The sequence below is a fragment of the Phaethon aethereus genome (genome assembly GCF_964289735.1).
Source record: "Phaethon aethereus genome assembly, chromosome: 4".
In the NCBI taxonomy this organism is placed as follows: domain Eukaryota; kingdom Metazoa; phylum Chordata; class Aves; order Phaethontiformes; family Phaethontidae; genus Phaethon; species Phaethon aethereus.
This window is the reverse complement of record NC_138578.1, coordinates 17,656,221-17,680,486: the sequence shown is the minus strand read 5'-3', so window position 1 is coordinate 17,680,486 and position 24,266 is coordinate 17,656,221. Positions and strand designations below refer to the sequence as shown.

The following is a 24,266-nucleotide window of genomic DNA, read 5'->3' as shown; positions in this document are numbered from 1 at the left end:
AGCTTAAACCACTGTGAGGCATCAATGACAGTGTAATACCTGTCAGAGAACTAACTTACAGCATTTCCCTCTCTCACAAATGGTGATTGAAAGGTAGCCAAGAACTTTACTATGGTTGCTGTAAATGAAAAGAGTACCTGCTGCTTAACTACCATTAGAGTCAACCCACACGCTCGTCTGGGTGACAAGAGAAGCGGATGATCCACACTGGGAAAATGAGGCCTATGGCACCTCAGAGCAGCAGGCAGCCCTGACCCACTTGCTCTCAGGGGCTCCATGGCTGCCGATTTTCAGCAAGGCCACCTCTCTCAGCTTTGATCAGGGTCACGAGAGGAAAGCCCACCCCAGGGAGAGCCTGCAGCCCACGACCAGGCCCCACGCCACCTCTTACAGGACCTCAACATGGCAGGGCAGAACCACCCATGGCCTGCGCCCTGCTTCCCCCCGGCCCACTGGAACCCACTCACCTTCCACCAACTCGTCCAGACTGGTGAGTTTCTTGCTGCCATCGATGGTGTAGATGGTGCGGACACCCTGCGGCAGGTTCACGTTGTCCGACAGAGACCGGGTGAGCTCGACCAGGAGGGCGTCGAAGGAGCGGAAGCGGTCACTGGAGATGGCGTACACCAAACCCTTGAAGTACCTGTCCCCGTTGCGGTAGAAGCGGGCTTTCCGGGCCTTCTTCTCCGAGCTGAGCGCCTGCAAGGTCCGCGTCCGGTAGAGGCTGCAGTGGGCGCTGTGCGCCGGGCTGGGGATCAGCCCGTTGCCCCGCGGACCCGCGCTGCAGCCGCCGGTGCCGCCGCGGCGCGGCCCGGCGCGCTGCTGCCTCTTGTCCCGCTCCTCGAAGTGCTCCAGCTCGATGCTCCGGTTGCTCGCCATGGCGAGCTGCCTGCCCGCCCTCCCAGCTGCGCTGGGAACCAGGCCGGCTACAGACTACTAAGCCTGTCCCCGCGCTTGCAAGGGCTCCAGTCGTCTAATTCAGCATCGCGCCCAGCCTCCCTCGCCGGGAGGGCGGCGAGTGACCGCGGCGCCCGACCTGCCCCACAGCCGCAGCCCCAGCTGCCGCTAGCTCCGCCGTTACCCGCTGCTCCGTCCGCCGTCGCGCACAAAAGCATCCCTCATGCCTTAACTCGGCGGCTACAGGCGATGCCGGGGCGGGAGGCTCAGGGGAGCCCCACGGCCGCGCCCCCGCGCCGTGCCCATGCAGACTCGCACAATGCGGAGGACGCCACGCGTGCCGGCTCCCCTCCTCAGCCTCTTCTCTGCTGACTCCACCGAAGAGAGGGGGTGGGGACGGAGCGCCTATTCCGCCAGCTCCCGCCCGGCTCCGGCCCTGCTCCCGGCGCGGGGGGGCTAGGACCCCTACGGCGCCAACGGCCACCAGTCTGCGCGGGGAGCGGCGCTACCTCCCGGGTCCTCGGCGGCCAAGGGCGCTGCCGGCGCCCGCCTCAGAAAAAAACCACAACCGCAGCGGCTCCGGCGGGAGGAGCGACCTGCGGCCCGGCCGCCCGCGGTGCCGGCGGTTAAGCGGCGGGCGGGCGGGGCTGCTGCCGGGCCCTAGAGCCGGGCGGGCGGCGCGGGCGCGCGGAGAGGCGGGGGCGGCGCCATCGCTGGTCGAGGCGGGCGCGGTGGCGCCGCTGTCCCCGGCGGCGGCGGAGGCCGGCGTTGAGCGGGACGAGAGCCGCGCTGGTGACACGGCCGGCTCCTCGGCGGGGCTCAGGTGACGAAGCAAGAAGGGAAAGGGGTCCTTCTAGGAAAGGAGAATGACTTCGGGGAAGCAGCTTTCCCGCAGGGGCAGCGCTGTCCCTCTCGCGGTGGCTTTGACAGGACCGGTCCATCGAACCGCCGCCCCCTCCGGCCTACCAGCGGAGCTCTCTGCTAGCCCTCTCCTGGCCTTACTTTGACTCAGTTACTAGGCTAAAACGCTAAAAATGCTTCTAGGGCTTCTTTCTATGTGGCCTTCTCTCCAAAATACACCCCCAGGACAGGAAGCTATGCATCCCTGTCATTTCCCGTTCTCGTTTGTGAGTGCCGCCGCCACTGAGCTTCCCACCCTCTGAGAAACCGGATAAGCCCGACTCCCATTGGAGAAATGTGGAGAAATGTAGCACATGGTTCATGGCTTCCCTAGGTAGCTCCTCAGTGCTCCCCAGGTTGCTCAAGTCAAAGTCACATTTGGTAGAAATGACCAACAGAAGCATCTTTTCCAACTGATTTTCAACTACCACAGAATATATTTTCTCTTCTTGACATAATGAGTACATAAAAAATATAAAAGGCATTTACAACTAGGTAGAGGTTTATCACTTTTATTCTGGTCTCTTGCTTTGAGAGATTCCAGTTGTGTTACAGGTGCTCACAGTTTTGTCCTGGGCCTGTAAGAACCTTCACCCATCCTTTTCCACACCGCTTACTCAAATGGTGTCAGGTGGCAGCACTCAGGTTGATCCTCTGCGTTGCAAGTGTAACTGCTGCAGGTGGAACTTCTCTATATGAAAAATAAATTAGTAACTGAAAGACATATACAGCAGAGGATAGGTTTATCAAAGTCCTTTTGATGCTTAGGACAGAACTCTGTTCAGTAAAGACATTCTACAAAGTTTAGGAGATATGTTTTCTGTCTCTAAACATACTGGGAAAGGGAAGAGATTTGGCTAAGAAGATTTATTTATGCTTGGTTTTGTGTTTCATTAGTTTTTGAAAATGACACACTTTCTATGGATTTATTATTTTTCACATTTTATATTTTGAAATATCAATAAAGTCAAATGCTATCTCACCATTATTGATGAGTTTATTACAAAGTACCTTAAATATCCAGCTACAATACAATACATGGAAAACAACAGTGAATTTCACTCTTTCTTGAAGTGCCAGCTTCTGTGATGACTGGAAACCTCCACAAGCAAAAGGAAGTGATAAACCGTGGAGCTGGCTTATCTCCCCTGGTGATAAATTCAACAGAAGGAACTGAACGAGGTGGGTGTTTTGTTACAGTTGGGGCATGAATACACCTACTAAGGTTAGACGTGCAGGTCTTGCCTAGGAACCACAAAACAATAGGGAACAACTTTCTAGACTGGTTTTGATGATGCCTAGTTTCTAGTCCTGTTTACAGGCAAAGTTACACAGGTGAAGTTCAAACTCACCTGTGTAACTTTGCTCTGAAGTGGATTGGTCTCAACTGTGAAGGTGTATTTTTTCCAAATTGCTTTGGATGGGCATGTCTAGTCTTTGCAGAACAAGTCCAATTACTTAGTTTAAAGCTCAGATGAAGGTTATTTGAACTAACCTTTTTCACTTTGCTTGGAAGCAAACCTCAAAAGCTCAGGGAAATTTAGTGTTCCCCTCATACACACCTTCTACCTCCTCCCAGCTGTTAATTATTGCCTGCTATCCAGAGTACAGTGCTTAACTATGTGTAGAGGACTCATGCAGACTAACATGTAATATATATATATGAATTTAATATATTAACTGTGTCTATGATTGAATTTAAGTTGGAGAATTCAGTGTCAGGATAGACATTTTATTGGTTTCAAGTTGTTTTGCTGGGTGTTTGCACGTATGTCATGTGCAGGACTTGCTCTGATTTCTGAACTCTTTAGCTAGAGATGGGATGGGGGAAAAGGAATTTTATACAACCCCTACAATAAAGTAAAAACTAAAGGGGAATTTTCATACCTTTGACCAGGAAAATTCTCTCTCCTTCTCAAAGGGGATCTCCTCTACAGAGAGTTTTTGAAGTCTGTACAGCTACAGTGTTTTATAGAGCATATAAACACAAAATTGGCTTCTGGCCTGTAAAACTAAACTACTTCTATATTAAGAGGCTATTTACAGAGGGATTGCGATCAGACCTACATGTGTAACTGCCAAGGAAATTCCTGGTGACACCTCAAACACGTTCCTACAACTTGTGCTCTTCCTTTTTGGTTCTCTCTCTTTGTATTTGTAATGAGCTCTGTAAGCCCCCACTGGGAATGGTTCATAGTGCTTGTATTTTTAGGTATGCTTTGCCTTTTCCTTGCCATCTTACTTCCCCTAGAGACTTATCTGTAGTCAAACAGGGATGTTTTAAAAGGCTTTCAAAGATGAGGCATAGAACCCCAAACAATCCCATATGCAGCTGAACTACATTTGCTGTTACACATGAGAAAATTAGTGTGCTTAATATACTGTTTGGTATGGAACTGAGCTATGCAATCCCATTATCTTCTTACTACTTTATCTTTACAAATAGTTTTGGTAAATTAGCAGTTCACTTAACAGCAAGCAATGTTACATGTATAAATGATACTTTGCTTATTAACCTAAATCTCCTGACGCCATAAAAATGTGATTATCATTCATTCTTGGGATATTCTTATTCTATAAATATACGTTTCCTATTTGAAAAGAAAAGAGCTTCCAGTTTTCATGTCCATCTAATTAATCAGTTCTCCCTCCTGTCTTTGCCTTGCTTCTAGTTGAAGGGTACAGGAGATCATGAGAAGCTAGCTGCTGACAAAAGAACAAGTATGGCTGTAGGCACAAAGTAACCTTGGGCTGTTCCAGAGTTTTCAAGATACTTGCTGAGGCCTGAGTTTAGAATGTAAGTAATAATTCTGATTCTTTTTTTCTTGTAGAAAAGTCAGATACTAGGGGTTAATTCTAAATCAAGCTTTCTCAGAGAACTCAAGGAGTCTGAATCCTATTTTCATGATGAACTTCCTCAAATCTTAGAGATGGGGGATTTTAAATGCAATATAACCCTTTGGTTCTGTAGAAGTAAGGAGAAGGAAACTGCCTGAAGTACTCAGTTTTATCCCTTCTTTATTTATTCTTTCCCTAATGACAATGGGCTAAGTTCCACAAGTACACTGAAAAAACTTAGTCCTAAACTCATAGAGGTCCAAAGTTCTTATCTTGAAAGGGTGTGCATGCAAGTGCATTGACTTCAAAAACTGTCCCATATGTTTGCAGAACACGAACCAAAATACAACTGACAAACACAGGTGTTGCAATAAAGTGTCCTGGAGAGGGTTTTCTCCTTACCATTAGGTGTTTTATTTTTTTCCAAAAATTAGAAGTTCTTTAGTGACTCCCATGTTCTTCTCCTGCCATATACATGAAATAACAAAAGACTGGATTACAAGGAAAGCAAAAAACATTCATTGCTACTCAATTTTTTCTGTTACATACACACACAGGTGTTCTATGTCTCTTCTTTCCCTCTTATGATATGTGATACATAGAATATAAGATACATATCACATAAGATATATATATAAAATAGCTCTTACAGGTTTTAATAAAAAACCATAAGTTTTTTACATATACACACACACATATATTTAGTTTCAGCATGTGTACTACTTTATGGAACATAAAACTGTAACACCTGGAAACTGGTAGTTAGCCAGAGCAGATAACAGGGAATTAGGCTATTAATCTGCTTAACAAGGGCATATGCCAAAGTAGTTTAAATTGTGCTAGTTTGTAATTCTATTCTTATGTAAGAGGAATTCAAATTTAGCAAGACATGCAGGGGTAAAAAAGAGTATAAGCATACTAGTTGATTCAAAGTCCAAATCCAAGTGCAGCTACTGTCCTGTTTCAGTGCTTCAGCCATTAATATACAGGTCCAATGTGAACTGGGTTTACACCAGCTGGGATGATAGATATACTTTATTGGTGTGCAAGCCTGCATATTTCAACAGATAATCCATCTTGGTTTCTGTTCTGTTGTCTGATCCTTTATTGGCATATTAGTCATGAGAGTCTGCTGTTATCATACTATGAAAATATTATTAGTTTTAATTTTTTTTTAATTGGACACCGGTGTTGTCCACTGACTTTTTTATTTTGTTTTGAATAGCAGGAAAACAACTGTCACGTGGACATGCTAGAAATTTTGCCACTCTGGTGCTCATTTACTGTAGAGCAGGAAATTCGCAGAGACTTGGTGACCTTTGAAATTGTAGGTCAATATTATTTGGCCTTGGAACATCTATTGCAAGAATATGCTGTGGATTTAAACCAGGGGATTAATATTTCATTTGTAAAGTATATTTTATGTGAAAAATTTTGCAGATAACAGGTCATAATCTTGCTCTTACTTGATTGATACTTGATTCTCCCATGCCGAGGGAAGATTTTTAAATTGGGGGAAAAAATGGTGGCCACAGCTTAGACTGAAGATACATAGATAGGTAATGAAAGAGAAGCAGAGTGGTGATAGTTTCACAATAGCAGAAATATCTTCATGTTTTGTTCCTTTGTCTAAAACAATGATAGTTCCTTGCTTTTCAGATAAAACATGATTTAATCTGGACAGTGAAAATCTGTGCAGCTAAATGAAAATATGGCTGTAGGCCATGTAGCCGTTCTGTATAAGTTTAATATCGTTAGCATGAGCAACAACAGCAAGGTGCATGAAAACTAAGTATGTGTGAGGCATTTGTACTGTAGTTGACAATGTATGCTGTTTTGAATTCACTGCAATAGCTGTATCAGACTACTATACACCTTGTAAAACATGCACAATCATGTCTTTATTGTGCTGCATAGGAATACACAGGATGGTATTTGATTATTACAGTTCGTCAGCAGTCTGAACTAAGCTGTTGAGTGGGTCTTGGATAGCTAGCCAGCTGGCTGGGTGGGATAAACTGACCAATTTAGCAGCACTTATATTACTCTCTGCCCCAGAGATGAAGCCTATAACGATTATTATTTTTTTAGAAGATTTGGAGGTCAGTACATTCACAGAAGAGTCAACACCAAACAACCTTCTCCAATCTGGCTGTCAGTTGTTAGCCCATAAAATTCATTATTACAGAATGTTAAATACTGCTCAGCCAGTGGCTGGATGGTGAGGGTTTTTTCTGGATATGAATAAAATACCACCTTCTGACAGCTGTATGTGTAGTCAGGGAAAGACAGGTTGCACTGGTAATCGGTCAGATTATTCTGAATGATGGAAGCACTGCCATCTTGTGGATAATTCGAGGATGTGTAGAATTTTTGCTTATTTTAGAAATACAAGATTTATATTTGTGTAGGTTAATAATTGTAGGAAGAAAATTTGGTATTGCTATAAGCAAGGAACAAATGTGAAAAGAACATAATTTCCAAATGCATGTTGGTTCTTTAGCTAATTATGTATATATATCATGTGTTTATATTACACAGTTTAGTTGTTTCTTCCTTTTTTGTTGCTTTTCTTAAGTTAAGGAACATACTTTCTACCTATAGAATTTAACAGTAACAAAAAGGGAAACTTAAATCTCATTTTCTGGTGTACAATTCTTTGTCTACTAGAAAAAAAAACCCAAACAACCCCCCAGAAAAACAGAACAAACAAACAAACCTATTGTCTCAAAGATTCCTTTTAGAACAGATTGCTTAACTGTTGTATCTTTGTATCTCTGTCACTGAGGAGTACTGTGTGGCCTATTGCTATCATGCTTGTCTTCAGTCCTGTTATGGATGTTGCTGGTTCACAACAAATTATTGAATGTTTATTAACTGAGAGCTAGGAAGGGTTGTGAGAAGAGATTACGCACAACTGTAGAAATGTCTAGCTCACAAATTGGATCTAGCTGGCCTTATTTCAGGCTGTGTGCTGTTAGGTACTGAAAATAAATAGGTGTTTTCTGTTGTGTACATCTCTGATGGTCAAAAAAATAAGCATGGGGAAGGGTTATTTGGGGATGTAGACAACGACATAACTCAGTAAACTTGATTAATTTAGACCTATTTCTTTGTGCAACTCAGAAAAATAACATTTGGAAGATGTCAGGCAACTTCTTGTTACCCTATTGCTATTATTGCACAAGTATGCCGGCTCTAGCTGGGAGTAATGAGCTGTAAGAGGTGTTCTCCAAACACATCATAGAATCATAGAATGGTTTGGGTTGGAAGGGACCTTTAAAGGCCATCTAGTCCAACCCCCCCCTGCAATGAGCAGGGACATCTTCAACTAGATCAGGGGGGTGTGTGTATATATATATAAAAATGATGTATAATACCTAAAGAGTTTACTTTTAGAGTATGCTAGAGAGAAGAAGGGAGGAAGAAAGGGCATCTTCCGTTTAGAAAAGGGAATTAGTACAGCAATGTCATGTGGTGAGACTCCTAGAGCTAGAAATCATATCTCCTTTTTCCTAGACTCCTTTCATCTACACAGTTTTACATATTGTGAACTATTTACAATGGCAGCAGACCAACAGGAAAATAAAACGAGTAGGTCCTTATTTAGAAATCATATCACATACAGCAAGTTAAGTGCATAACTGAATGGAAACAGTAGTTAAGCATTACTAGGAACAAAAAATGTTAGTCATTTACACCGTTGAGAGCGCTGTGTCAAGATGCAGCTCTCCATGAGAGGACTGAAAAGTGGTATGAAGTCATTAGAGTACAGCTATTTTATGGGTTGAAGCTGAAGAATGTGTGGACGTTTTTATGGTATTTTGTTAATACTGTATGCCCAAATAGAACAACAACAAGTATTTTGAGACTGGATGGTACAACATGAGGAATGGGGACAATAAACTTCGCACAGCTTAAGTATTAATACTTTACTGTAGGTGTCAAGTACCTCAGGGTGTTTCTGTTGAACATATCAGAATGGTTAGTTGGAACCCAGACAGAAAAACAGAACAAAATGCTTGGGATGAACTAAAGAATAGTCCTGAAAAGCAGAGAAGAATAAGGTAGAAATGTGGGCAGACTACATCCCCAGAGTTTGAAATGCCTAGAGTGAAATAAGGCTATAAGTAAAAAACATGAGCGTAAAAATTCAATCGAAAACAGTTTTGCCTTGCTTATGATTTGTCCCTCCTGTTTCTAATTAAATGTGAGACTGTTTTGAAAAAAAGCACCCCCCCCCCCAAAAAAAAAAAAACCAACCAACCAACCAAAAAACCAAAAAAACCCAACCAACCAAAACCCACCCTAGCATGAATCACTGCAGTCAGTTTTGAACACAGTTTTTGAACGGTAAACTTGCATCCCAGCCAAACCCAGTCACTCAAGTCAGTGCAGTACTGAAGGACTGCAGTAGATGTTCTGTGTATGCCCCAGTTCAGGGAAAGGCTTCCTCATTTGGCTAGGAGTATCCACAGAGAGAAATTTCATAGCTACTACAGACAACTTGTTTCCACAATACTTTTTCCTGTTAATTTACCCATGTGGATGATCTCTAAGAATAAAAGAATTGAAAGCTATTCTTTGGAAGGGTAAAAAAGCAACTCTGAAGTCCAGTTAAAAGCAAAAAAGCCCAAACCTTTCTCTGACAGCTGAAGTTAGCAAACATGCAGACTCACCCTTGCAGGCTATTGCTCCTTGGGCTGCTTTTTCTCTGATGGAAAGCAGAGGGCAAGTAAGTATTAAAAAAATACACAGATGATGTTAATAGTTTCTCTTGAATGAGACCCTGTAAGCAGTTTCACAAGGTAGCTGTGTCTGCAGAGGAGCCAGAGGTATTTTGCTGGAGAAAGATCCCTGTGTCCCTTGTTCCTCTTCTCAAAGGAAAAAGCTCATGTATGTTATTTAAAAACATACAAAGGGTCTGACAGACAGGTTCTGTCAGTTTTACCTCTGGTGCTTTAAACTGCTACTTCCCCATCTGTCTTTGTCTCTGAAGAAGGTTACTTTTCCTGTCAGCTCTTCAGCTCCCTCTGTTCCCTATGTAAGGTACTAGCTGTGGTATTGTGTTTACTGGTGAATTAATCAACTACAGCAGACTCTGAACAATGACATTTGAGTAGTTTTACAGATTTGCTTTTCTGGATTGTTAAGGGGGAATAGCTTTTCAGAGAAGGGAAGACTGTATGTGATGGTAACAGTTTAATCAAGCGCACCCAAGTTCAAATGGTCGTATGTTAAATGACATAAGACCCCACCTGCGGTACCGTGTCTAGCTCTAGAGCCCTCAGCACAGGAAGAACATGGACCTGTTGGAGAGGGTCCAGAGGAGGGCCACAAAAATGATCAGGGGGATAGAACACCTCTCCTGTGAGGACAGGCTGAGAGAGTTGGGGTTGTTCAGCCTGGAGAAGAGAAGGCTCCAGGGAAACCTTATTGCAGCCTCCCACTACTTAAAGGGGACTTATGAGAAAGATGGGGACAGACTTTTTAGCAGGGCCTGTTGCAACAGGACAAGGGGTTTTAACTAAAAGAGGATAGATTCAGACTAGATGTAAGGAAGAAATTTTTTTCCTAATTTTTCTAATTTTTTCCTAATTTTACTAATTTTTCTTCCTCTTTCTTTACCACCCTCCAACAAGGGTGGTGAAACACTGGCACAGGTTGCCCAGAGAGGTAGTAGATGCCCCATCCCTGGAAACATTCCAGGTGAGGTTGAGCAACCTGATCTAGTTGAAGATGTCCCTGCTCATTGCAGGGGAGTTGGACTAGATGACCTTAAAAGGTCAACCCAAAGATTCTATGATTCTATGGTGACCTGTAATTGATTTTTAGCTGTAAATGTGGAAGTAATCCACCGATTCCAAACTTCTTTTTAATCTCATCAAAAGTGGGTTTTGTGGTTTAGTTTTGTGGTTAAATAATTTGTTGAAGCTCTAAAAGAAGATAAATCTGGAACAAACAAGCAGTGCTGCAATAGAAGGTTAAAAAAAGCAAAGAACCAAAATAATTAAAGAAATTACTATCTGGCTCTTAGGCAATGGTACTGTGATTAGCATATGAAACCAACAATTTACATTAACTTTTCTAAAATTGCATTTGGAAGAAAGTTAAAATTAAAATAATTAAAATAACTTTTAAAATGTTGTAGTGGCAAGGATTTAAGAATATCTTGCAAATGTTGCAGAGAAAGCAGCAACAGAACAAGAATGTTGATGCTAGAGCATGGTCAGCAAAACCCCTGGCATTAGACAAATCAGAAGATGTGTTGTCCTTGCTAAAAGGCAAGTGAGATAATTGTGAAAACACAGCTACATCAACAAAAATCAGAAGACTTGCAAGGTAACTGGTCAGAGTCAGTTAAAAAAAAGTCATAGTTTTACAGAGCTGAAGTAAAAACCACTTAGAACAATGTGATATCAAAAAGGCACTGGTATTAGCCGCCCTGTGTACTGATTTGCAAAGTATTAGTTGAATTAAAAGTAATTTTATTTTTGAATTTTTATAATGCTGCTGGTTGCCTAACAAGGTATTAAGCTCTTTTTGCAGCTTTTTCAGCCAAGCTACCTACTACAAGGTCATCTGCCTCTTTGCTCTAAAATACATCCATTCTATCCTGCTTCTCAACTAATATTTTCTGTGCTTTCAAGTTGTTTTCCTAGAGGAGAGAAAACAAACCACTTTATGACAGAATGCTGACAGACATCCAAACAAAACTGCAGCACAGGAGAGATCTCCCCCTTTCAGTAGTAGTGGGGAAATTAGAATTATTTTATGAAATTGATATTTTAAAACTAGATTTGTGATATTTATTGCTGAACATGTCTTGTTCTTTATAAATAAGATACCCTTATTTACATTTAGTGAAGGCAAGAGGTGGTTTCTTCTAATTGAGAACAGCTGAGTATTGGTGCTGTGGAGGACAATGATGTGCAATGTGCTAGCACTTATTTTAAAACTTATAATGATATTCAATTGTCATTACACAGATACTATGATGCTCAAATGCTCAGGACCAGATTTTGCTATTTAAAATTCTATGTCCCACTAGGTTCCTGATTAAGCATTGACTGCGCAGAGCCTAGCAATATGTCTCATATGGGGTTTGAAGTCTGCTAGTGATTTGCATGTTCAAGCTGGAAAGCTGAAAGATACAAAGCAAGTTAGAATCATAGAATACTACTAGATTGGAAGAGATATCTGGAGGTCATTTTTTCCAACTACCCATTCAAACCAGGACCAACATCAATGTTAGATCCAACTTTGTCAACATCATGCAGCAGAGAATTACACAGCCGGAATTAGAGTTCTGACATTCCTTTGATGTAAAGCTGCTAAACAAGTCACAAGAATCTGTTTCACATACTCCATCTGTGAAGCAGAGATAATTTTTGCATAAATACCTGTAAAGTATTTTGATCTCTCTGGGTAAAATAAAAGCTCTAGACAGGAGTAGTTCACTTCAGCACTAGGGTAAAATGATTTTTTTCTCCTGTTCCTGAAAATGTGGAGGAAGTAAAAAAAAAATCTTACATTTCCTGTCAATATCAATGAGGATTAAAAGTACTGCTAATATCCTTTTCATTGAATAAATAGGTCAAATTCACCTTTTCTAGCATTCTTGCTGTTCAGAGGTTGAATTGCCCTTTTTGCTGTTTTGCCACTTAGGGGAGATGCTGTGTTTGTGACTGCAAAAGTTCTGAAAGCTTCTACTTCTGTTCGGTTCATGAAACTATTCACATCAGGGAGAGCAGAAATACGATCTCATGACATTATTTATATGAACTGAAACAAAAAGGTCATATTCTAGCTGTGCTGATTTTAGTCTTCTCCCTGGATACTGATGAATAAATAAGGAGACTTGAATAGTGCATGTTAGTGACAGTGGTTGAACAAGCAGCTAAATCCAAACAAGAATCCCCATGCTGAAAGCAGAGTTGCATGTACTGACTGGGCAAAAGGCTGCAGTTCTCTGGGTTTCTGTAGTACTGCTAACACAAGGTTTAAGTCTTCTACATGTAGCAATTAATTCTCAAAACACTATCTGAAATCCCTTCTTGTTTTACTAGCCCTCGGTCCTGTTGCAAAGGTGAGGAAATCCACAGAACATCATTTGATCACCATCATAATGTCAGTCAGTGACAAGAATAGAGATATATTGTTACATCCTCTGCCTTGTTCCAACTCACTTTCCACTCTTCTAGAGCAGATTGGCAGAGCAAGGCCAGGGCAGGCATATCAACTGGCACAGAATATGGAGGCTAGGTATGAAATACAGGGATTGGGGCATATGTGAGGGATTTTGAATAGCAGAGTCAGGGCAAAGGATGCCAGGAGGATTGGTGAGGGACCACCTTTAATATCTGCTACCCACCTTTTTAGTTTTCTGAGCAATAATTTAGCCGTGATTTGGCCATGACAAATTTCCTTTCAGGGTTTTTCAGTTTCTTCCTCCTGCCTCTGAGCTATTTGTCTTCTGCCTTGCTGTTTTGTTCTTTCTGGTATTTGCAATATTTCCTAATTTATTTTCTTCTGGTAATTTTAATTGTTATGCCGTTTTACTTCCCTGCCAACTTATTAATGGCAAGACATGTAGAATAATCACGTTTGTCAGGAATAAGTCAGGTTTAATGCTTCCTATAATTAGGCAAATATTTAAGTGTAGATATAATGCTTGCATTTCCTGATACATCTCCTCAGCTGAATAAACAAAAGTTTTATCAATATTCTTTATTTGCTTTCTATCGATTGACTTTCAGAAGGTGAAACAGTTCAGGCAAATCCTGAATGAATGTGGCCATTAGTCTTTCTTTTGTCTGGACTTTTGTTTTTTGGTGGCTTAATACAGTACTATCATGCACATGTGGATTAAAACCCCAGAAGATTCTATTAAATAATTAACAAAAATTCCATTTCCTATTGCCCCCCTGGTTTTTTTTAAGATATGTTTGAAATGATGATTGGATACAATTTATAACCGATGATGTTTCTAGATCACAGCTCACTTACCTTCTGTACAAGAAATGGTTTCCGTTATTTGTCCAGTAACTGGAACTGAATTTACTGACAATAATCACAATAATTTTTTTTGTATTTATTAAAATGGTACCATGTTTGCTTTTCTTTTTGTCCTATAGCTTGGTATCTCTCGAGGCATGCATGTCTTGAAAAACAAATATCTCTCTCCTGAATTCAGAAGTTCTTATGTACATATGGTCATGTTTAAAAGTGCTATCTTACCTACAGTCAATACAATGCATTACTTACTTCCATCACTTGATGACTTGCCAGTTCTGTTCTCAACTTGTGTCACAGAAGACACGTTTTTATAAAGCAGTGCAATATCTCAACCATTTGATGTGCCTTATTAATTTCAGCAGCCTCCTCATTTATTAGAAGTCCTTCGTTGTCTCCAGTTTTATTCTTTTCATGATTTGTTCTAACCCATTCAATTTTCTCTTAACTGATCTGACTGCACTAATTCATTCTGCATTTTGGCTTCTCTTCTCTTTGCTGCAGTAACACACTTTATATTTATATTCTGTTGCTTCCATTACTCAATTTTCTATCAGTCTTAGATTCATGATTAATCCCTGATTTCTTCCTATTTCTTGTATTCTCTCCCAGAGATTTTTCTATACAGCTGATAATATCCTGGCTTGCAAAGGTGTGTTCACAAAACATTCAATTTCATTTTTGTCAAACTTAGGTGAGAAATTACAGAAATGACAATTTTTTGTCAAGTCAATTAGAGTCAATAATTCCAAATGGCTAGCACTCTGAGTAGAGGTTACTCTACTCAGTCTGAATTGGAGGCTACTAATGTCACTGGTTCATGTTTAAAACTCGAATGAAATAGAAAGATAGTAGTGCTTGACTGTCTAGTTGTGGCACAGCTAGTCTATTAATCATGGGTCTGTATTGGTTTTTCCTTGAAATGCATTCCAGTGTATTTGCCATTTGTAATAATAGCTTGATGCTTTTTGTACCAAGTGTTAAATTAGGTGAGCTTTATACTGCCTGATACTGAATAGCTTTAATATTGTATGCTACTGAAACGCAAAGGGGGTTAACAGGGCAGATGGACAGCTACTCTACTGCAAGTGCTCACCCCAGGGGAGGACAAAAGGTCAAGAATCTACTGCAACCCTTTCACGTGTTTCATAAATTAGGAGAGCTGTTTACTCTCCACCTCTTCAGACCAAGACTTCTGGCCTATGGGGAGAATTAGTTTTTCATTTGGATGTACTGTCTATGCTGTGCTAACTATTGGAGCTAGGAACAACTTGTCCCCAGCTGATCCTAAAACATAGCAGGAGTTGTGGGTTGACTTCTACTGAATTAACAGAGCAACTGTTTATCATCAGACACCTATTGCCAAGCCTCTGTCAACTGAACCCTGTTGAATCTGCCTCTGGTATTCTATATTCGATTTCTTCCATATTATCCTTCTTTCCTCCCTCATCTCCTTTTCCTCCTTCATCTCCTTCTCCTTCATTTTTCTTATCTGTTTGCTACAGGTAGTAGTGCTATGGCCAGGCAAGCAGGAATTATAAGTTTCTTTAGCCACAAGAAAAGTGTAGCGACTGGCTGGAGTATCTCATCTTGCTCATGCTGTTAGTTTTAAAAATGAGCAAATCAGACGTTAGCATTGTATTAGCCAGTGCTAAGGTAAGACAAGTCAGGACTGTGTGATGATAGGAGAGGTGTAATCATTATGACATATTACAATTTTAAATTTCTCATATGAGTGCTATAGGACAGGGTTATTTAAAACTTGGTGGGGAGGGACTAAACCACTGCAAAACTGCAGGGTGAGGGACTATCCCAAGGATATGAGTTGACAACTCAGGAAAGCCTCTCTTAGAAAGCTGGTATTCTTGGGGGAGTAGATTACAGAATGAGCACCATTAATAGAGCAGTTTGTTGCAATAGAATAGCAAGATCCTAATGAAGATCTTCTACATATCATTGATGTTTGTCCTGGTTAGGCACTTGGATTACGTTTTGAACCACTCTGCTAGATTTGTTTTGACATCTGTCTTCCTTTTTGCTTTCTGAGAGGGTTGTGCTCAATGGAAAAGGTGTTGGATTTAGAGTTTAGGAAGCTCTGTGATGACAAATAGCAACTTGTAAGGGTTGATACATTTTCTTTTCTTTTTTTTTTCCCCCAAATAATGAATTTTTTTGCATGTTTGAGGAGTGAAATAAATTCTCTACAAATTAGCAGAATAGATGAAAAATTGGTCTCTTTAGATTCTAGCTAAACAAACATGTTTAATTTTACAGAACTTCCAATTAAATGGGACACTGTCAGTACCAATTTACTATTTAAAAAAAATGTGGTTTAGCATGTCTGCCCTGTAAACAGTCAGTTTACTTTTTATTGTGTCTGGAAATTTGCAGGCAAAAGGAGACTGCTAGTTGTAAGTATCCCAGGAAAGGGGATATGGTTGCATGTTACGTGCTGGAGATTTACAAGTCTGCTCTTCATTTTCCAGCTGTTATCAGAGGATAAATAAAAGACTTTACCTTAGGGAGTCCTTTCTAAATAGATTCAATTTATGTTCCTAGCATTTCTACAGAAAAGGGCACAATACCTCAAAAATCACTTAATTCTGAAGAGACTTGCGTTGCTGCCTTCTTACACCATTGTGTGTTGATGAGTTGGGAAGAGGTAGCTGGAGTATAGAGCAGATTAGGCTCATTTAACTGGGGGCATTGAAGTTAGGGAGATACCTGTCAAGTCCTAACTTTCTAAGTTAGGTACCAAATTTGATACCAAAAAGTGTGATTACTCTACTTTGTGGAGTCCCCTGTGGTGATTTACCTTCATTCTAATCCATGAATCATAAAAAAAATTGAATATTAAATATTTGCCCTATACAAAAACCAATAGATTTGAATAAAGAAGAAAGCAATGTGGTTCTGAGTTATTCTAGTTCTCATACCATTTATAAGAACAGACTTTATATTGTTGTTGTTTATAACTAAGATACAATTTTCTATAATACTTTACTCAATAATTCATTAAAATCCCTACAGGAAATGTCTTTGTATTATAATATTACATAAATAACCTGGGTTAATAAAATTGTTCTTTGAACCTGTGTGAACAATTTTATCATTTAAAGTGTGCTCATGAAGTTTTTAGACTCTCAACCTAGTTTAATTTAATCTAGTTACTAACTTATGTGTTCTGTAAATCAGTCGTCTTCCCCGAGTAGCTTTGCTCTGCAAGTGGAAGAGAAGACATCATCTTAGGTATGCTTCTAACATGGGCTTTAATTGCTGTACTACTCCATGTGAAAAGTCAGGTATCTTTAGTACCATAATTTTACTGACTCTTTAAATGTCTCTGAACATAGTTGCTGCACATAACACAGATCACAGTTTTGGTGTCCAGCTATTTGAATGCCAAAGTAAGATGGTAGTTTGTAAATAAGATGCTCATGATAAGGAAGGAAATGGAATTCTTAGACTGGTGGAAGGAAAACTTTCCATCTTTCTGACATAGTGCAATTCTCATTTCCTTTCTCCTGAATACTGTTAAATTTTGATCTGTTACTGGTCTTGTATTGGGTTGCATCAGTAACATACCTTGTAGAACTAGATTTGGGAGGAAGCCTACGGAGAAGGAAGTTGGAACCACTTTATTGGAGAGCTGTGTGGGTCAGACTGTTAGAAGAAGACACAAAAGAGATGGGTTAGTTACATAAGGGGGTAAAACATACATCAGAATTCAATGAGCTACATGGATATCATCTTCATTTGGTTATAACAAATGCCAAATTTACCATTTCACTAGGATACAGAGCAGCTTAGATGTCTAAATTTTTTTTTAACTGCTATATTGTCTTTTAGAGCACATAAGTACAGTTCACTTCTGGCACATTTCCATTGTGCTGAGTCCTAAGTCTGCCATAACAGAATGTCAACAGTGGAACTTCAATGGGAAGTACCTCTTGTACTGATTTTTTTATTTCAGCAATGAAGATTACTGAAAGGAGATGGGGTTTCAAGTGCACAAAATAGAGCTTTTGATGCCTAAACATCACTAAAAGTTATACCACTGAAAATTTTTTATTCTCCCTTAGGTTTTCTTAACAAAACCTATATAAGAATTAAAATGAGAAGCACTTTACAGCTGATCAGGCCTGTAGTTCCTACTAGTTACGGTTTTATCATTGCTAAGTTATTTACATGTGAATTCTGCTGCAGATGGATGTTGCTTACTGTTTATGTGGTGTTTATCAATGCAAATGCTGTTGTTTGGTGTTGAGCACCATACTTTAGTTGAGGTCAAGATTTGAATGAACATCAAAAAGATTGTTATTTCTGTTTGTAATGCACCTGCTATGTACAGGATAGAAACTTTCATCAGCTGGCCCACTTCATATAGGAGAAGGACTTCTCCATGTAGGAATTAAAAGAATTAAACAAAAAAAAAACCCAAATGTTTTAATAAGAAATTGTTGCTAATGTAGATTCCAGGCGTTCCTTAGAGGATGGAAAGGAAAGGTTACTGTGACATTCTGAAAAAGGCGATGTAAGTGTGAAATACAGATGAAAGTGAGTGAACAGTTGGAGGTTGTCATTTAGGTAGTGCTGAACTAAACTATCTAACACTTAGAAATGCCTCTGTACCAAAGAAGGTGGCAAATGCATTACCAGTTTTTAGAAGGACTTTGGACAAGATGTGGAAAATCCGTGACTGGTGAGTCTGATCTCTGTACAGGGCAGTGAAGCCATAGGTAAATATAATGTATTCAGGAAGAGCTAGTGTAGCTTCTGCAGGGGACAGTCATGTCTCACAACTCTGCTCTAGTTCCCTGAAGGAATCACTTGTGTGCTTGACAAAGGTGATCAAATTGATGTTGACTTTAGAAGGCCTTCAGGAATCCCCCCAAAATACTTAAAGAAACCAAACTGCCATAGGATAAAAGGAAAGGTCTTCACATAGATTAGTAACAGTTGAAAAGATAGGAAACAGAAAGTAGAAACAAATGCTCTGTTTTCTCAGTGTAGGATTTTCACCAGGCAAATTCCACTGAGATCTGCATTAAGGCCCATGCTGTTCGATGTAAACAATCTAGGAAAGAGGGAGGTGACAACATTTGCTGTTGGCATTAAGCTGTGCAGAGCAGTAAAAAAGAAAACTTGCTGCAAAGAAGAAAGGTCTCATGTCATTGAGTGATAAAATGGTAGATTAAATTCACTGTAGAGAAAGGTAAAGCAACACAGATGAAGAAAATCATGCTTAACTTTATATATATGATGAATTAGCTGAATTAGCTGTTACCAGTTAGGGAAGAGATACTGTAGTTATGAGTATTTTTATGAAAATGTAAGCACAGTGCTCTATAGTGATTAGAAAAAAGCATATAGGTGTTAGGAATGATAAAGATGGAATAGGGAACAAAACAAACACTGTAACTTTCCTGATCTCAGGAGTCAATAGCAGAAAGAGAAACAAGGAGGACTGAAGTTACAGAATGAGTTCCACATGAGAAGTGACTACAGACCTAATGACTCTAACAGTCTGTGAAAATCTGCTGATGGGGAATATAATAGGATCTATAAAATTATGAGTGACATTAAGAGAACAGATAGGGTTCAAGTGATCATTGTCTTTTCTGGTCTGTGAAAGGAAGGGCATTAAAAGGAACTATCAGGAGGTTCAGAACAAACAAAAAAAATATGTTCACGCAGTGTGCATCTGAACTGTGGAGTTTGCTGCTGAAGGATGTTGTTCATGTCAAGAGGTTTGCGCAGGTTCAAAGTCATGAAAGAAAACCCATGTAAGTTCATTAAAAACAATGATAATACTTCTAGCTGATGAAGTTAGTTCTCCAAGTCACAGAGCCCTGGAAGTTGGAGGCGTATGGGGATGCATCACTGCATGTTTGCTCTGATCTTATGCGCTCTTTCCTAAGCATCTACTATTATACCAGTACTGGAGAGAATAAATGGACTATTTTTATCTTCTCAGACATGGAAGACTGCAGAGTAATTTTGGTAAGCTGCTAATTTGTGTTTGTACAGTATATAACTAGCTAGAACCTAAGCAAGCCCTTCTGTGTAAACTAGCATTTGGTGACATTAAGATAGAGAAACACACAGATGCTATACTGTGGGACATGGACAAACAAGAACACGACACATGTATCTGTAAGATACAGAAGATGTGTAAGAATGGTGAGGCTGTGACTAAAGGTTGAATTCTGTAGTATTCTCTGAGGTCTTATTCTCAGTTAAAGTATCTTACTTATGTCATCAGGGAATTGCTCGAGCTAAAATTAAGTTTGGAGATGTCAATGCAAGAAAGACAGGGAGACTTTTGTCTCCTACCCTCTGGTAATTCTTTTGCCAGTACAGTTTTCTATTTCATATGACAGAACCTTTAAGCATTGTGGTTGATGACTGGGACAAATGTGGGGATCTGCTGGTAATCAGAGCTGTGCAGCAGAAAATTAGCGAGAAGCACGCTCCCGAGGAAGTGTAGGCCATAGAACAGCAGAACAGAAAATAGAAATGTTCCCTGCTAGCACTAGGTTGTCTAGAGGATGTGCAGGCTTTGTTGTTTCTGTGCGACACAAAGCTACAAACATGTTCTTCCAGAAGGGGAAATAATTTCTTCTACAGAGAGGATGAATCTGTTTGACCTTTTTGGAGGAGTTTGTTTTGCTGTGGAATTGATGTGGTATCAATCATAATATTGGCATTATATTATATTATATTATTACTTTTAATGTTCTGGATGTGCAAATTTTCTTGGATGGCAGGATTTTTTTAAACTCTACCCACAGGACAAAGGTGGCTGAAGTAGCTGCTTTGACCTTTTAGATGACTAGAGGCCTTTCTAATGACTAAAGGGGTTTTTTCTGCCAGTTTTCCTATGCTGAGCAGGTAGTATGATAGACGACTTGCCCTTTTAAAACTGTTTTTTTCCTGAGAATCATAACGGTAGTTTTGAGAGGACTTGGATAGCTGTTTTTTCTTCCGTTGCATGAATGTTTGTTTCCATTGGGAAATTTTCACTCCTTCCCTTAGGTGTCACTATTTATCGCTGCTAGACTTCCACAGGCTCCATATTTGGCTGAATGGCACAGTTTTGCTCTATACTTCAGGCGCCTTGGCAAGTGTAGTGTGTATAGCCTGCTCTGCCAGTCTGTGCTGCCTCACATACTTGTCTCCCTCCTACATCAGGGAATAGCAGTGACAGCCTGTGTAAGGTCGCTACCAGAGATCTATATTAGTGCAATGTTATAAAAGAAATTACTTGCCAGTAATTTCTCAGTGTGGGTTATGTCTTAAGATGGGGTTAATATTTGTATATACTTATTTTCTTAAAAAAGAGTGCTATTGCTAGTAAGCATGACATTTCTCAGAAAACTAATTCGTGTGCCCTTTAAGTTAAAAAAAAATTTTTTTCTCTCTTTAGTTTTACTTCAGAAAGATTTAGATTCTAACATTTTTTTCCCTTTTTAGATCAACTTTTCCTTCATATAATTATTTTTATTAAAAAAAAATTATGTGTATATTAGTGATGGAAAAAATATTGCTGTCAGCACTTACAATATACCTAAGAATTAATTCCTATCTCAAACCATCTATCTGATGGCTTGAGTCATAATACTGACTTCTAAGCAAGCCCGTTAATTTCTTCCTACTTCATGCAACTACTTTATACTCTGTCATACAACTTCAAAACTTGTAAAATTGCCAGAGAGAGAGTTATTTTACCTGCCATCTATTCCTACAATTAATATCTAACGCTGTCACACCAGGACATTTGGTTATTTACAGTTATGTTCACTAGATCTCACTCATTACGATAGAAGTTGGACTCCTTTGCAAAATCCTCGCTCTGCGTGCAGCAAAGGCAGCAAGCTGTGTCTACCACCACGTCCTCAGGAGCCTGTTTGCTTTGGTAGACAGGAGTTTTAAACAATTCTTAGGGTCTTGCTGGGACATGTGGCTCCTGTGAGGTGCTGAATCCTTACCTGGTAGGTATTGCCCAGCCTCTTTGAGAATCAGCATTACCCATTCTCATGGGTGGTGCCGGTCTTTACAGTTCACAAAGTGATCTGAAGGTTTCCTCCAGTTTCTTGCAGTTTCTGTAGCAGACATCTTGCCACTAAGTTTATACTTGCAGAAACCTTAATTATTCTTGCAGGAAGCACAAAAATCTAATAGCTGCAAAAGTTGAACTACCATACACAAGAAGTTTACAATTGAAAATTTAAAACATTATATAAAAATATAACTGAAAAAATGCTGATGAAAGAAAAATATGAGTGAGTTGTAAAGGTCTGGGTGATTGGTTTGGATTTTTTTTTTTTTTAATGATGTGATGGTATTAAAGAAAATTTCAGTAAGGGTGGAGTCTTTTGTTTTTAATCCAAGAATGACCTAGAGTTGTGGGGGAAAAAAGTAGACCAGGCTGGCTAGCGGATTACCCAGGGAAAACTCTGGTATTTTTAACCAGGCAAATAGCTAGTCATCTGTTTTGAAATAAAGAGGATTACTTTTGCTTGATAGCTCTGTGTTGTGTTTTTACTGTGCCCGGAGTATGAACCCTGCAGTTTCCAAATAAGGGAAAAATGGCTGTAGATCACATCATAGCTTTAGCTCCAGGAAGAAAACGCTGTGGTCATTTACAATGTTTAATCTAGGTTTTGACAATTGTGTGCATGCTAGGTCATTAATGACTATATAAGCAAGAAATGCAGCATGGATTTCTACATTTCTTATGTGGGAGCTTTCATCTTCAGTAAATGGAAAATAAAGAACAAAACCTACTTTTCTATCCGCAGGCAGAATTTCTTTTTATTTCACCAATAACTAAATCAAAGAGCCATCTGTATCTCCTGCGGGGTTCAGTTCTCTCAGCTAGTTTCTCCATGAGCTGGCAAGGATATACATATACAAGAAAAAGTACAGAAGCAGAATGGCTAGCACCATTTCTTTTAAATTACAAAAGGAATTTTTTCCCTTGTTGCTAAACTATGTTTCTTGTTACAACTCCCCTAATGATGGTGTTTTAGAAGACTTGTTGATTTGGCAAATTAATAATTCTAACAGTTACATATGGCAAAGAGCAAATTTTGCCCCTGCTTGAACAATCTGGAAGGCCTGCCAATATAAGCAGAAAACTATCTGCAAAGAGGCTGTTTTCTGCATTTGCACAGTACTGGCCAACCTGCTCTTAGTGTCAATAAAATGTTCTTGATGTTTCAATGTCATTTTATGAGGAGATGGTCAGCTTAGTGGGCACAGCAGGAAGAAAATTTTGTTACTTCAACTGAAAGGAAGACAAAGATCTATGTCACTTCCAGTATGTGTATCTTAAAGTTCAGGAACACGGACACATTCAGTGTGATACTGAATTCAGATTTCTGTGTCATACTTAAACTCTGATACATTTCAAGAAGGGTCCTAATAATATACTCTTGTTTTTGCAGAGCTGAGGACACTAGATAAAACCTTTCTAATTACAAATGGCAGTCAGGTCTATTAAAAGCAGAACAAATAATCTGTGTGGAATGTGAGTGTAACTAATACTTGATTGGTGGGGTTTTGTTTTTTTAGTACGCAATCACTGGCCACAGATACTTTCACAACTTTTTCTCCTTTTCATGTGCTAGTGATTAATTTTACCCTACATCTGAATACACATGACTTTGTACCTTTAATCTCATGCACATCTTTGGTATTTCACTGAAAGTACATATTTTTCCAAGTACATATTACCAAGATGCATAGGTAGAAAGTGTATTTTGAAACAATTTCTGTTTTGTTGAGTGCACTTAATTGGAAAAGATGTCTGGCCAATTTTTCTCTTCCATGTTGTTTGGCTTCTGTTGAATCTTGAATTTTAAGGTCTTCTCAGAAAAATGTGAAATGGAAGAATATGTATGTATTGGCTGCTAATGGAAGTACAATGCTATAAAGAAGCGGGCTGAAGATAACTGATGTCTCTTCTAAACATCTCCAGGAATTAACTAATTATAGATAGTATCATCCACCACTAATTTTAAAGTCTGCTTAAGAGAACTTGGAACAATGCACTCGAAAAGGTGAATAACAAGAAACATCTCCCTGCCCTGTACACTCCCTGCCTACTTATGCAGTGTGGTGTTTGGTGGGGCTTTTTTTTAAGTTCTGCTTCTAGGAAGTAATTTTATTACTTTAGAGAGTCCTGGTTTATGATTATTTTTCAAAGCTTGAGTTTGACATTATTGCAATGACAGGACGGGGAACGAATCTTGGTGCGTGTGGGAGTGGAACAGCAGTTATGCCCTCACCCTTCCTTACATGTTTGTAAATTTCTGTTTCAATGAATCTGACAAAACCATGAACAATTGTGTGATAGAAGCACTAAGAGCAGACTGGTCAGCATGAGAGTGACTACTTTCTGGTCTCAGATATGCATAGCAAACCAGAGTCTAGTCTTGTGATAATGAGCTTGTTGACTTGACCCAAGGATTTGCTTTTAATATCTCAAGAAACCATTTTCTTTCAACAGCAAAATCTGTGTCTTCCTACTCAGGATAATCCAATGATACATCTTTGACACAAGCACATTTTTCTGTTGTCTGAAAGTTTAATTATAATTAGTTTTGTAT

General features: G+C 39.7%; 1 protein-coding gene across 2 annotated transcripts in view; it reads right to left on the bottom strand.

The window, feature by feature from the left end:
- DCLK2 (doublecortin like kinase 2) overlaps positions 1–879 on the bottom strand; it is a gene marked incomplete at its 5' end in the record, with an annotated part of 87,575 nt that extends 86,696 nt beyond the window's left edge. For both annotated transcript variants that reach the window (XM_081998814.1, XM_081998815.1), the window contains one exon: positions 468–879. In XM_081998814.1, coding sequence (XP_081854940.1) covers positions 468–879 — 412 coding nt within the window. The remainder of the gene's footprint in view (positions 1–467) is intronic.
- Between the last annotated feature and the right edge of the window lie 23,387 nt (positions 880–24,266).